At 41.2% G+C, this 15,187-nt stretch overlaps 1 protein-coding gene across 1 annotated transcript in view; it reads left to right on the top strand.

The window, feature by feature from the left end:
• Positions 1-792: 792 nt before the first annotated feature.
• LOC308129366 (zinc finger E-box-binding homeobox 2) overlaps positions 793-15,187 on the top strand; it is a gene marked incomplete at its 5' end in the record, with an annotated part of 30,791 nt that continues 16,396 nt past the window's right edge. Inside the window, one exon of the mRNA XM_080495306.1 lies at positions 793-850. Coding sequence (XP_080351432.1) covers positions 793-850 — 58 coding nt within the window. The remainder of the gene's footprint in view (positions 851-15,187) is intronic.

Below are 15,187 nucleotides of genomic sequence, written 5' to 3' on the forward strand. Positions count from 1 at the left end.
CTTCCTACAGCTGTCCAGGGGTGAATGGGGGGCGCAGGACGGGGTCCTCTCCGGGATACTGGGGCGCAGGTGATGCGCATAACAGTTGGGCTATAAAACCTTGAAAGGGGAGGGTGACGCAGTGTAGGGGCAGGGGCGGTGGGGGGGGGGGGGGGGGAGGGGGGGTACCTGTTCACTTTAACCTGCAAGATGTGCTCGAGGATGGAGTTAACAGTCTCATTAAAGCTATGCGTGATTGGCAACAGGCTCGTGAACGAAACTATCAAAAATAAAACTGTAAAAAAAACATGTCTTCTCAGTTACATGGAGTTGGGCACATTCATGCAACAGACGAGAAAAGTTTAACACTGTGTCTATTTAGTGGATGAAACGAGCATTCAGGGGTTTCCTCACTAGAGAGGAGGCGCAAAAGTGAATTTGGAATAATATACGCTCAAAGTATACCGGGAGGGGGGTTTATGGGCCAAGCATAAATGATCGGATCTTGCCCGCATTGCTGCTTTGGGGAAGGTGTAGGTCCGCACGATGCCAAGACTGACCTCAGGGCCAACCTCTGCTGCTGACATCACTCCGCACGGCTCGTCGCCTCCGCTTGGAGTCCCATCAAGGTTCTGCGTCTCCCCGCTGTGACCGAGGGCGATGCCTTCAGTCAGCACCATTCATTCTCAGGCAGCCGCTCAGGACGCACGCTCCGGTCCGCACCGCACCGCACCGCTCCCCTTGGACAAACTGCGTGTTTTTTGCTTGAAGGAGGCGAAATAAAGCGCGGTCATGACAGAAGAAAGCAGGGGTATGACAGAGGAGAGCAGGGGGAAGCGCAGGAAACAAGCCAACCCAAGGAGGAATAGAGGTAAGGAACAAACAAAAGCGCTGCAAAGTTTTGGAGAAGTTGGTAAAATGATGTCGGTGCAGTGGACACAGACTTCAAGACGCTGGAGTCGCATCGATATCTTTTTTTGGGGGGGGGGGATTTTCAGACGAGAAGAACAATGTGGCTCAGACACTTTCCCCCTCTTCTTCACGGCTTGTTTCAGCATTAACTGCAGGGATGAGCAGTAATTAATGGACGTCGTTTGGGTTCTTGCACCTGAGTGTACACAGTCGTGCACGGAATATACAATGCAACTAAAAAAACAAAACAAACAAACCAATACAAATTGTTTTTTGTTTTGTTTTGCAACTATCATGCCCCCTTCTTTTATATACACGATTAAATGTAAAGAAAACTTTAAATTATCATTCAAAAGAAGTAAAATCAACTTTTTTTTAATGAATCCAATCATTAATATTATTCCTCTTTAACTTTTGATCAATTCCAAACTTTTTTCCATTTGACTGCTCTGTACTTCAGCGCGTCTTCCTCTTACATGTGTTCCTTTTTGTGTGGCTTTTCAGGAATACACACACGTTCTAGTCTGTTGTTGCTTTATTTGCTGGTGTCTTACTGTGCAACCCAATTTGTAATTTTGATACAACTTTTTTTTTTTTAAGTGTGATTTCGTTTGAAAGCAGCCTGCAGAATTAACGAAAATACGTTTTTTGACTTCAGTGTCATCCCTGTGATAGTTTTTTTGTTAACAGATCTATCAGTTATTTGCATTTGAATTAAAAGCGACACATCAACATAGATAATGAATATTGAAATATTTGTATTGTACTGTATAAGCAGATAACTCTGCTAATAATCTTTTATTACATTTTTTTGTTTGTTTTAACAAATACCCAACATTTGAAATGAGATTGCCTGCCTTGTGAATTTGGGGATTATTCTGTTATCCTGTACATTCAACATTTGTAATTATTACATGGTTATCCTTTACCTTATCAACATTTAGTGGATAGCCTCAGTTGACCGTCTGTTATCAGTTTCTGTGAAAGCACTTCCTACAGCAGTTCTGAGAGGAACTTCTAAGACAGCGTGCACAAGTTAGAGAATTTGTTAAGACTTTGTGCTGCAAGCATCTGGCAGCATTGTGTTTATGTGGGAAGGGAATAAATACACACACACACACACACACACACGCACACACACACACACACACACACACACACACACACACACACACACATACACACTTGCCTACTAATATGAATTTAACACATTTGGTATTCAACAAGTAAACCTTCCTATCCATTACTTGTACATTTTTAAAACTTCATCGCAAATTTCACTTACAGCCTAAAGAAATGTAATGTGAACCTAAACATTACAAATTCAGCAATGAAGTCTATTGCTGATGAATGAATGTTGGTATCCTTGAGCTTGAGTTTCTCTGATACAAAAGGCCTGGCTCGAGGTGTCAGTGGAGTATGGGCACTTTCTTTCCTGACACCTTTGACAATCATTTCGGGGAGGATCACACTTGGTGGCTTCTCGTCATATAAGCCATGACAAACCAAACAATGTCCTTGTTTGCTTCTCATCTGACAGGCAGCCGGCATGAGTCTATATGCTGTCAGGAGTCCGTTTGCTTGTTTATTAGTTTGCTGTGAGTGTTTCCTCATTTTATTCAGAAAGGTGTGAAGCTCAGTGAAGCGTCAGTTGGGTGTCAGCTTCTTGGACTCCTTTGCATTATTGACTGTTGTGTGTGTGCATGTGCACACGCACGCACGGTCTCACCTTTGACTGTCACGTAGCAGTTTGTCGACCGACCGCACTCTATTTCACAAATCAACAGCGTCACACCACTGTGAAAGCTATCAGCTGCGCAGCACACTTACTGACAAGGGCCTGTCACTTATCAGACCACCAGCAAAAAAACCGTCCAGTTCCTTTAATTCCTGCAGAGACCTCAGAGGAGAGATAGGCCATCACCTGCAGTGAATTTCCAGTCGAAGTGACTGGATGTGAACGACTCTAACTCGCTTTTCAAAAAGCGAACAGGAAAACAGGAAACTGGTTCTAAATTGATACTCGGTTGGGAATCTTGAAACAGTTTTAAATGTCATGTTGACGAATGTTATCTTTGATGTGTCACACACCATCTATTTTTACTTCAGGAATTAGTTCCGCCTGTGCTTTCTCTCGCATTTCTTTCATGTCTTTCTGATTGGATGGTGAATCTGCCAGTTAGGTGTACTCTCTTACACATGGCGTATGACACACATGTGAAAAGTTTGTGCTGGCTGTGTATGCATCCTCATGTCAGTATTAAAAAAAAAAAACCCTGTGTATTAAAGCTGTGTGTCGGATCGTGAATATGCTGGGCTCGAGGCGGCTGTGTGAGCATGAAGTTAAAGGTCCTTGATAAAACCAAATGAATTTGGCAGGCCCGTCTCATAAGACAGCGATTTGGGGATCTTTTCCAAACCAGAAGAAAGAGAAAAAGCATAGCCTGGCTTTTCTTCTCTCTCCAAGGCGCCTATTGATTATGTCTCTGTCTCCCCCAATAAAACCGTCAATGTTCAGCAATATCAAGCAATGTGAGGAAATTACAACTCTTCATTCCGGGCAGATTGAAAACAGTCATGGGATCGAGAAAGGAAATATGTACATTTGAAACGACGACCTATATTTACTGACTGCAAGAGAGAGGTTTAAATTTCAAAATTGTGTGAATTAATTAACAAAGCGCTGACAACAGCCAATAGTTCAACACTCCAAGCACAGTGTGCCGACTCCAGCGAGGTCATTTTAGAGTTTAATTGTTCTGAAATTATCTACAGTTTAAATTATTTAAATGCTTTTAACCCAACTGCAATTTACAAATATTACATATTTAAAAAACTTTTAAAGCGAAATTATTTTCTCAAGAAACCTGAGAAAAAAAATTTTTTTCTTCTAAATGTGGTCAAATTAATGAAGTTATAAATATATTCTTCTGACTCCTGTGATATGTTGCAAAAGGAACGTAGAGGCTATTTACTATGAGAGTATTCAACTGTTTAGATTCAAGTTTTTCAGTTGTTTTCTTTAATTTATCCTTTGTGTATGGGATTTCCCCTTCTCTCCAACGCAGCATCTTTGCCAAGACGACATCCTCAAAACTAATCACACTCATTCAAACTTTACTCTCAAATTCGATGTCAGGCCATGTTTCATGCACCCTCTTACAAATGTATCTAGTCCCAGCGCCTGGCTTCTCATGTTTTGTTAGTTCATTAAAACTGTTATAGAGTGAATGTGTCTTTTTAGGAGAGAGCTTTCTCTCTTTCTCTCTCTCTCTCTCTCTCTCTCTCTCTCTCTCTCTCTCTCTCTCTCTCTCTCTCTCTCTCTCTCTCTCTCTCTCTCTCTCGCTCTCTCCCGCTCTCTGTTCCCCTCTCCCTTTCTCATTTTTCTCCTTTTTTCAAGTGCCAATTTATTTAAACTCCTTTCCCCTTTTCTTCTTTCTCCTTCATTGATTTCCAAACCCCAGTCTTTGTATGCAGCTGGGGCCCAGCTGTGTGTCTCTGACTGTGTACGTGTGTGCATATATGCATGTGTGTGTGTGTGTGTGTGTGGGGGGGGGGGATTCTGGCACAGTGCTGCCACAGTGAGCATAGCACACTGTACACAAAGGACTCAAGAAACAAAAAAGAGGGGGAAAAAGAAAGAGAGAGAATAGAGGGAAAACACTGGAACATTGAAGACTTGACACGCTTGTACTGTACAGAGAGGAGGGGCCGGGCCTTTTGGACCGGGCCGACTTTAACGGCAGATGTATCAGCGCTCAAAGATGAGGGGTGGGGAGAGCGAGACAGCAATGAAGAGCCCAGGCACCACAGTTTATTACCGGGACTCTTCAAGGGGCTCAAGCTCAGGCGTCAGAACCGGCGGGTGGGAGGGCGAGAGTGAGAAGAGAAGAGGGGAGAATGACAGGGATGGGGGAACTGATGGGGTTGACAGGACTGAGGATGGCAAAAACAGTTCTCCGGCGTGAGAAGACAAGAGATGGGGGACCTCAGGGGTGTGTGGGGGTAAAGAAGAGACAGGATGGACGACGGAACGTGGGATAATCTGAGCGTTTCCTTATTTGTTCCTCCACATTCCCAGAGCACCAAGTGTCACAGGATTCTCTTGTCCTTGCTTTGTGTGTCTGATGCCAGATCTGCAGAGCAGTAATGGGGAATCCCTTGATTGAGTCCCTCTGGTATTTTTCACATGTTTATTCAATTATTGCTTGTTCTGATGTTTCCGATGGAGCCAAAGCAGTCCTGCTGTATGTTCTTGCCTCATGGCTGCCACACTGGTGATTCTGTCCAATGCAGCTACACAGCACTGGAAAAAGGCAGGCATTAACATTCTGATTTATATGTTTTGTTCCGCAATGTATATTGCAATAGTAGAAGTGGGAGGCATTCTTCCAGGCAACTTGAATAACTCTCTTCAGGGAAAAAAAAAAAATCACTGAAGAATAACTGGGACGATGGTGTCAGAGAATGCATTGGCTCTTTCAACAAGAATAGCACTGTTTGTCTTTAATTCAACATTTTCACATTCCCATGTTCAGTGTGGAGTATGTCAGTGTGTTCATTCCATTTATGTATGCAATCCAGTGCCCTGATAGTGTGCTCAAAAAAGCTCCACTGTGGTTACCATCTTGTCTCAATAGTTAAAGGGGAAGAATCTGCAGCTGAATAACCCAAAATATAAATGAAGGATATGGTGCATGAAGCCCCAAAACGCTTATTTACTTAATTAGAATTGAGCAAACAAACCCAGCAAATGTTTTGGTAATTGAGGTCAGCCCCACTAACTGCTGCATTAAAGCCAGACACTGCAGAAGTAGATGTATTATAATGTAGTGTATTATATTGATGTACACAAATGGAAATACATACTATTAGACACAGCTTCGGTTGACACACAATGTATTTTTGAATACTGTATGAACTGTTAGACGACTTTTAATTTCAGTTGAAATACTTTAAGGTGACACAAATTCTGAAAGTTGTGGCATTTGGCTGACAGATGGTGTAATTTTGATTAGTCAGCCAGTCCGACTCTTAACTCAGTGACGGGCGTTTATAGGCCTGGCCCTGGTGTTGTAGACCAGCCACAACATATTGGGGTTCTGCAAATTCAAAGCGATCAAAAGGGGTTGCAGTTTGGTCATTTATAGACTCTTGGTGGCAGGACTCTGGTGACGTTTGTCCCGGGAGATGGATGGTTGGTGTGGAGGTCGTTGGAGAAAAGTCAAATACGTGTCGTAAAGCCGAAGACCTATAAGACATGTTTTTTATTCACTGTGTAATTTTGCTTCCCAGTGAGAATATCACAAACTCAAGCCTGTGGGGTTTACATGTTCTTCCTGTGCACGTGTGAGGTTTCCTTCGAGAGTCCAAAACATGTTTGAGAGTAATTGTGACTCAAAATTTGTGTACATTTGTGTACGTATGGATGGATGGATGGTTGGATGGATGGAAACTGCAGGGTTTCTAACATAAAAGCTCCTGCCTGTGAATGTTGCTGGCCCCATCTTGTCAAAATGAGACCGAAATACAAATACTACAAAAAATTCAATGATCATATATCACACACATATATTTCACAAACTGCTTTCACCTTTCTCTTAGACTGATCACATTCATTAAACAGGTCTTCAAAGCAATCTAATTGATCTTTTAATGGATGTTAAACCCAGTGTAGTTACCAGGAACAAATTAGATTGCCCTAATAGACTAGAACAATGGAGAACTAATAGCTTCATGAAAAACTTGAGGGCCGAGTGTTTATCTAAGGATCACACCCATTCCACTGTAAGATAACACTAATAGTCCCAGAGATCGTGAGGTGTGTATGTGCGTGTATCCATCAGGATATCTAGTCACACAGTTAACACCAGCTTTATTTATGTTACTTAATGGTGAGGCATTTTTATTTTCACATTAAAGCTTTTTTATGATGTGGGGGGGAAGAAAGGTTTACATTCTGTAAAGTTTGATGCTGCAAATGAATCCCTTGCGTTCTTGACATACTCCATTTGCAGTGGTATTGTTATGTACTTTGTCATTGCTTTGGCAAAGCTCCTCACCATTAAGTCTATTTGGGGATCTTCATTTATTGCAGACAGCCTGGGGTTGTGTGTTTGATATGCTGCACATGTTTAACAGAAGAAAGAGTTTAAAACTTGTCCAGATAGGCAAGCTCTCCGCACACAATTTATAGATATGTGCTGTTTTATCACACCTCAAATTAAATTTGGAAACCCTGCTTCAGCTGTCATGTATTACAAGGGCCAGATGGGTGGCAGAGAGAGAGAGAGAGAGAGAGAGAGAGAGAGAGAGAGAGAGAGAGAGAGAGGAGAGGCAGAGGCAGAGGCAGAGGCAGAGGAGGAGACAGGGAGAAAGCGCCCCAGCAGGCAGGCCCACTTAGCTTCCTGAGAGTTTGCCAGTATATGCCAGTGAAGGAAATAGATAAAGCAGGGGTGACATGAGGAAAAGTTAAATTAGCTGCATATCAACATCAGTCAAGAGAAGGACTGCCTTCTTTTTTTTTTTCTTCTTCTTCTTTTTTTTTAGAACTTCCTTCATTAACCTCTGATGCAACAAAACATTGCATCTGCTAGTAAGTAGTTTTCTTTTAACTCATGACTTAAAAAACAAACAAACAAAAAAATCCAACTAATTCACCTCTTACTATTGTGTCGCTTCTCTCTCAATCAACTGTCAGGTTTTTTGTTTGTTTATTTGTTGTTTCCAATGACGGCCTTTCTGAAACAACTCCTCTCTCTCTTCCATAACATTACACACAATTTTCATTAGGTGAAGCTTGTGCTTACTTGTTTAAAACACAGTGAGTTACAATGACACAAAGTTGAAAGATGGGAAATACTATAAAAATGTACAAGTTCAGCTACATTTAAACAGGGAGGCATAAAGACTTCAGCAAGATTAACAAAGGTCAAAATGTGGTTGCATGCAACTAGTCCAATATTTTTTGTTAAGCTGTGGTTAATGTGGCACAAACAAACAACGATGATGTGGTGTTGGCATGGGGACCAGAAGTTAACTGATTCCTATTCAGAGTTACACTCTCCCATCCAACGTGTAAAAAAAAAAAAGCAGCACAAATTAGTAGGGATCTAACCGCTTAATATTATTGAGAGTAACTCCATATATATTCTTCTATAGTTTTCTGTGTTGGGCTTCATAGATGTTGAAACACAAGACTCTGGCTATGTTGAAACATAGCCAGAATGGCAATATGAGAGTGATTTTCAGTGTAGTCTTGAGTCACATTGCTTTTCACACCACATCAACAGGTGTGTGAATGTTGTTCACCTGGGGAAAGATGGCAGCAGGATGTATGGTGCCAGAGCAGACAGCTTCGCACTGAATAATCAGCCACATCGATGCGCCTGTTACTTTGATCACGAGTAGGTATGCATTCTTACATGCAGAACACCACTCTTTGTAGAATATTTCAGCTTGCGACACAGCAAAAAAAAAAAAAGAAGTTCTGGTCTCTGGTATCATTTAGAAACCATCATATCTAGAGTTCAAGGTGTTTACATGGACTTAAAATTCCCCAGATCTCAATCCAAATGAGCATCTGTAGGATGTGCCGGGAAAATAAGTCAGACTGAGGGGACCCCATGTTGAAACCTCCAGGATTTAAAGGATCTGCCATTTGATCTTATAAAGTCGGTGCTTTGGTGGGTCAGAGATGTCTTGGTGGCACGAGAGGGATCGGCACAATGTTTGACATGTGGTTTTAATGTTGTGGCTGTGGCTAGTGTAGGAGGAAAGTGTTAGTGAGGACTAAACAATATTAGGTTTTGGTTTTGGGGTATTTTTAGTGTATGTAGTTTTAAAATGCATCATCATGGAAAAAAGGACAAAATGTCAATATCTGACTCTATTATGTAAACATATAAAATCATGTGATGATACACAGTGACCCAGGGTGATTGGCTACTAAACTAGTTGTCGTTGCACATATTCATTGAATGTTTCTTTTTTATTGGGCACAATTTATCATGTCAAACTCAGCAACCAAATTTGATTTCAAGTTTTCTGGACAAGTCAAATGATGGCATAATACTAGTTAAGTAACAACTACTTTAAATGTGTTGCTTTGTTTCAGTGCAGAGATGTTCAAATACGAAGTGAACAAGTTTGCAGTTAATGGACTTTTTTACTCTTTTGGTTGCAATAAGGCTGCTCGCTTTAGCTGCTGCATCATTTTTCTCTTAGCCAGAAACAAATTTCAGCAAATACTCAATCCAAGTAATTTTTACACTTTGTGAGTCCATGTCAAAGGCACATAGGGGTTGTTTATTATTGGCCAATGGTCTAACTTAATACAGCCAGGGAAAATGACATGAAAAAATATATATAATCTCTGTTACTATGGTTATGGCATTTGTTTTTGCATTTAATTATTGGAAAATTGCTGCTTATACCAAGTCTGTCCTGAAAGTGCTGTCTCCTTTCCTTTTGAAAGGACAGTCCATTTGAACCATGTTCAGTTTACCACCTTAAACCCTGTTTGCTAACATTTTTTGCTGTTTCTATCATGCAAGGTGAGGAAAAAAATTGTAAAAACTTGGACCGACACCGAGGAAGGTGTGTGAAAGGTCAGCCTGCCAACTCCCCCGTGCCGTGTGTGTGTGTCTCCCTGTACCTGTGATTACCTGGTACCACCTATCTCTCTCTCTCTCTCTCTCTCTCTCACACACACACACACACACACACACACACACACACACACACACACACACACACACACACACACACACACACACACACACACACACACACACACACACACACACACACACACAGATAGATAGATAATGTACATACACATCGTGGGGAGTCAACACATTCCTTGGTGAAGAGAACATGGTTCACTGATTTCTAGGCCCACCTGTAATAGTCACATCTCTCTCTCTCTCTCTCTCTCTCTCTCTCTCTCTCTCTCTCTCTCTCTCTCTCTCTCTCTCTCTCTCTCTCTCTCTATCCAAAAATATTCCATTTTGTCTCCATTTAGATTCTTCAGGAGAAAACGTGGATGTTTTTCCGGCACTGAATAACCACAAGATCTACAACACAATACTCTGCAGCATCACAGACCAACAGTCCCAATAGGAGGGACAACTAATTCTTAGCAGAGTAACAAAACATTAATTGCTTATAAACATAATTTGTTGTTTTTTTTCCGGGTACAATCAATACAAAATAAACTGCTCACTCTGGATGGTGCCTGTGAGCATTTTGAAGTGTAAGATCATGTGAATGAATCTTTAACTCAGGTATAAAGAGCAGGATTCATGCATCGGAAGTATTTTGAGTAAGAAAGGAAGTCGTGCAGTGTGTCACAATTCACTTCAGTCATTATCATCACGTACCATCAACCAGATATCTCTTATCTCATCTCACTGAAAGAACTTCTTATATGATTAATTAGGTATACTTTAAAATCACCAAACATATGAAAGAGTTCTAACTTGACATGTCAGTTATTAATGTAACACAGAAAAAGCCAAGATGAAGAGAAGAAAAAACACCCTGAACTCATGCAGAACCGATCTCCTTTTTTTCCCCCTTTCAGCAGTGCAGCTACATTTGTTACCTCAAGGAAACAGTTATGAGCATACAGCGCATACGTCCTGCATTGCGGGAGGGATGGAGGGGGAAATAAGGCATAAAGCAACCTGGCATCATATCAGAGGGAGGCAACGTCATCTAAATGATAGAAGTTATAGGTGTGAATGTGGCCAGGCCTCATATAGACAGTGAAGCACAGACATGCTGGGGTTACTTCCTCAATCTATTTATTTTTCTCTGATCACCTCCACAGAACTTTTTCTGACTTTAGTTCCCTCTCCGTCCTCTCTCCCTCCTTGTGTAAGTCACTCATTTCAGTCCTGTTTTTAGTGTTCTTCCTTTTTGCTCTTTCTTTATCACCCCTTTGATCCTGCCTCATCTGGGTTTCCGTGTATCTCAGCTCTTTCACCTCTTATCCCTGTCACTGGCTCTTTTTTTCCCCATTTTCATCCATTACCTACTGCTTTTCTTCGTCTCTCTTTCCATCTATCCATCCTCTGCTCCTCCCAGCATATACCCCCCCCCACCCCCCCCCCCCCCCGGCCCTGTACGGTCGCCATCATGCTCCCCCCCTTCTTCTCCCTGAGCGCCTCCCCTGTCCCACTGACACCACACGCTGCTCCCATCCCCCCGAAAACCACTTCAAACAGCCAGCGCCATCAAAGACCACAGTCAGTCAGCCAGGCAGTCAGCCAGCCAGCCAGTAAGGCAGCCAGTCAGCCAGCCTTCTGCTTTGACTTAAAATTACTGTCGTCCGAGTCGCAAGGCTGCTTTCCTCTTCTGATACACATCAAAGATCCTCTTAAACTCCCCAAGTTTGCTTTTTAAACGTTTTTCTTGTTGAGTCTTTTTTATGTACATTATTTCACTGGTTGAGGTTTCACACACACTCTCTCTCTCTCTCTCTCTCTCTGTCTCTCTCTCTCTCTCTCTGTCTCTCTCTCTCTCTCTCTCTCTCTCTCTCCCTCTCTCTCCTCGCCATCATTTCTTTTTTTCTCTCCAACAAGGGCCAGGTCAGTAATGACATGCACACACTTTCTTGTGCGGTTCTGCTGCCTTTGCATTTTTCTCCATGACTTTAATTAGTTTCTTTTCTAGGCGTCGGTTTCGGCTTCACATGCAGGGCACACAACCTTGCACACATACATGGAGCGAGAGACTGACTGACATGTTATGTGGACGATTCATGCATAATGACAACTGCGTGATCACAAAACACTGGAGTGACGAGAAGTTTGTCTCTGTGCTTGTTTTATAAACAGGAGATAGTAAGTGATGAAGAAAAGCGCAGAAAGGCCAAAGAGAGAGAGAGAGAGTGAGTGAATAGCTGCTTCATTACGAAGGCATATCTTCCATGTTACAAAGCCTTCGAGGTCACATGTGGTCACTTGGATTTCGGCACCATCATTTCACATTTGAGAGATGTAATGTCGACGTGACCCAGAGGATGGCGCCCCGTCTGTATGTTAACCAAGCAGGAACAGGAAAGCATGGTCTCATCTTGAGGCTGTGTCTGACAGAACAAAATGTCTCACTGAAAAGCAACTATTTGAACATATAACTACTAACTAGATGTCGGTGTCTCAAACAGTTTAAATCAGAAATGCCAAAGCAAGATTATTAATATTGTCATCTGTAGCAGCAGTCAACGTTTATTGTGTCTCTGTGCATGCATGTGTGGCGAATACCTTAATGTGGTCTGCTCTGATCTTTTATATCTCAATGTGGGTTCGTTCAAATTCTTATATCTTGTGTTTTAAATCTGCTTTAAGTGGTTACATTAAGACTTTTTTTTTTATGCAGTAAACTCCCTTTTTTCAAGAACACTATATCACGCACAACACCTCGAGGAGATTTTATTTACAGATGTTTAGAAGAGACAAAAGCCAGTGGGATACCAGGCATTTTTGTGTGACCCTCAAAACAAATCTCCTGTAGTAACTAAAGGTTGCTGCTCAAGTCGAACTAACCAAATCCCACATTGCATAACTGTTAAGCTCAAAGAGAGGTTTTATTTAGCGTGTACCCCTATTAAAAAACTTCAGAACCTTTGTACCCTGACAGAGAATGTTTTAATATTCAAAAGGAGCCACTATTGTGTGGTTTCTTGCGCCAACGTACAAAATAAAGAGCCACATCAGAAGACTGGAACGGTCCCTGAGCATTTTCATGTGTAAGAAAAAAGAGGGAAAACAAATTTGGAGGGGGGAGACAGGGGTATTTATAGAGTGGTGTGAGAGTCTTTGCAATGACAGGAGTCTAATGAAGTGGAGTTTGGGTTTTGATTCACAATGTGGTGAGTGCGTGGGTCCCTCTGTGACCGTTACTGCATTCCGGCACCGATCCCTCGGTACACGGAAACCATCGCGGGCCACAGGAGGAGGCAAGCGGCCAACTCCAAATAACGTGTTCTTCTAACCGAGCTAACCTTTCTCACCAAACGCTGGTCTCGCTTCCAGTGCAGCAGATGCACGTAGGGCGCGATGCGGCCCACACTGTGATCAAATAACACCAAAAAGCTCCATATGTGAACACACACACTCACAGTCACACAATCACACAGTATGTATACAGTTGTTAAGTCAATTTGTCTTTGCGCGTGAGTCACAAACACAGTAGGTGAGTCAAACAACTCAGTGTATATATATATTGGGGTCATTCTGAATTGTGTTTGCAGTGTGTTTTATTTCATGTTTGATCAGTCAGGAGAAATAGTATTTTGTTTGGTTGGATGGTTTTCGCCTCCATAATAAGAAAACAATGAAAATCATTGAAATCAGATCATGAAACATGCGGCAAAATTCAACCAGTCAACCAGTTATGAGTCATTTATTGATAGACTTGTAAGTTAACGTTGTTATTGTAGAATATTTCTGGACTTTTTATTCAGTGGTTCTTTAAAATTATGAAAAAAATAGACATAAATATATCCTATTTCTATTTTTTATTTTATTTTATTTATTTATTATGAAAATCTGACTGCAGCCACAAATATTTTATGCCGGATATCCTAAAAATGAAAAACAAAATCTCCCCGAATAGCCATTAAAAGCAATATAGCCCACGTTCACATTTGATGTGTGAGTTGCATGAAAGAAGGCCTAAAGGAGCTTTTAGTATGTATTTTTCATATGTCTCAAAATGGACTGCGTCTCGCTCTAGTTCTACGTTAACACTCAGTATATACCCTTATATATAATGTCAAACAGGGAAAATACAATGGTGGTAATGTTGCTATTATTAGGAGTCTGAGTCGATTGCCCATTTTCACAATTTTCACAAAGTTAGGAAATCATACATAAATTGCAAATGATAACCCTAACCCATAAGAAATATCGTCATTTAATAAATAAATAAAAAACCAACCTATATAAAAAGCTTAAAAACAAAAAACAAAAATTATTATAATTGCAAGCTACTATAATCTTTTTCTGATGCCAGAAATCAGAATTTTTTTGCAGGTGTCTGCGATGTTCAAAAAGTCTCACTCAGACAGAAAGCCACATTGATTTGCTTTGAGGAAAAGGTTGGTGTCAATCAAGGTAAAAAGGTTGTTGTTTTTTTCCTCTCTCTTTTCTGGTTCTGTGGTGGCCGACAGGACAGGTAGACATGGTAGCAAACATATTGCAGCACACAGGAAACTTTCAAAGGAAGGAGACAGAAAACCACATCTGCGTTTCTGCACACCTCTCAACTCTCACCTTGTCCTGTTTTTAGTTAATAGAAAGAACTATTGAATGTGTTTTTATTATTGATGGATGTTTGTTACACATGTCAGCGGCAGAGCAGTTAGCCACTGTTGAGTTTAGTAGTTTTTTTGTTTTCTTCACCTGAACTATATCAAATATAGCTGGCTAATGTATTTTAATATAGCTGAATATCCTGGGGGACAGACAGACAGACAAATGTGAAATAATTGTTGTATTTTAACCCTATGTGGTTTGTGTCAGTTTATCAACGTAAACCCAAAGCTAAAAGGCATATCTTAAAGCAACAAAAAGTCTCTTCCCCACAATATTTGAAAAAGACGTGACTGCACATAAAGAGGTACCATTATCAGCAACACAAGATAAGATGATAATGTCCTAAACCGGTCACACTTCCCTTTGAAAGTACCTGTGAGAAAAGTAAAGCTACTCATTTTGAAGTTCCTGTTGAGGCGTCTGTGCTTAACTTCAGTTAAAAATCATTACAGGCTTCAAAAGTATATTGTGGATTTGTAGAGGTGACTCACCACAGTCTAAGAATATGTAGCTTGGGCCAGAATCTTCAAGACGACATGAGGAGTGTTTCCCTTTTCTTTTTCTTTTCATGCTTCATCTCGAGTGGTACGTCTGTATGAGCCACATGATTCTCCCTGCTTCACACACACCTCAGTGGTGGGATTTACCCCCCAACTCCGGGTGACCCGTTTCTGAATCTGAGTCATTTATTGTATGTTTGTATCTTAGGAGAATTTGCACAGTTGCATGATACCAAGAACTGTTACCACACACACATACACACACACACACACACACACATAAAGGCACTATACATGTGTCTGGCTAATGCTGAAGCCAAGCAAAGATGTGTGGCACGCATGAGGGAAGTGAGTAGGAGGAGATCAGATTTATTACTTGTTTAAAGCGAGAAAGATTAAAGGTGAAAAGGCTGCAACATACAGTCCCTGCTTTGTTAACTGTCTGGTGGTTTTTGCAGTTGTTTTTTTTTA

This window comes from Blennius ocellaris, assembly GCF_963422515.1.
Source record: "Blennius ocellaris genome assembly, chromosome: 4".
Lineage (NCBI taxonomy): Eukaryota > Metazoa > Chordata > Actinopteri > Blenniiformes > Blenniidae > Blennius > Blennius ocellaris.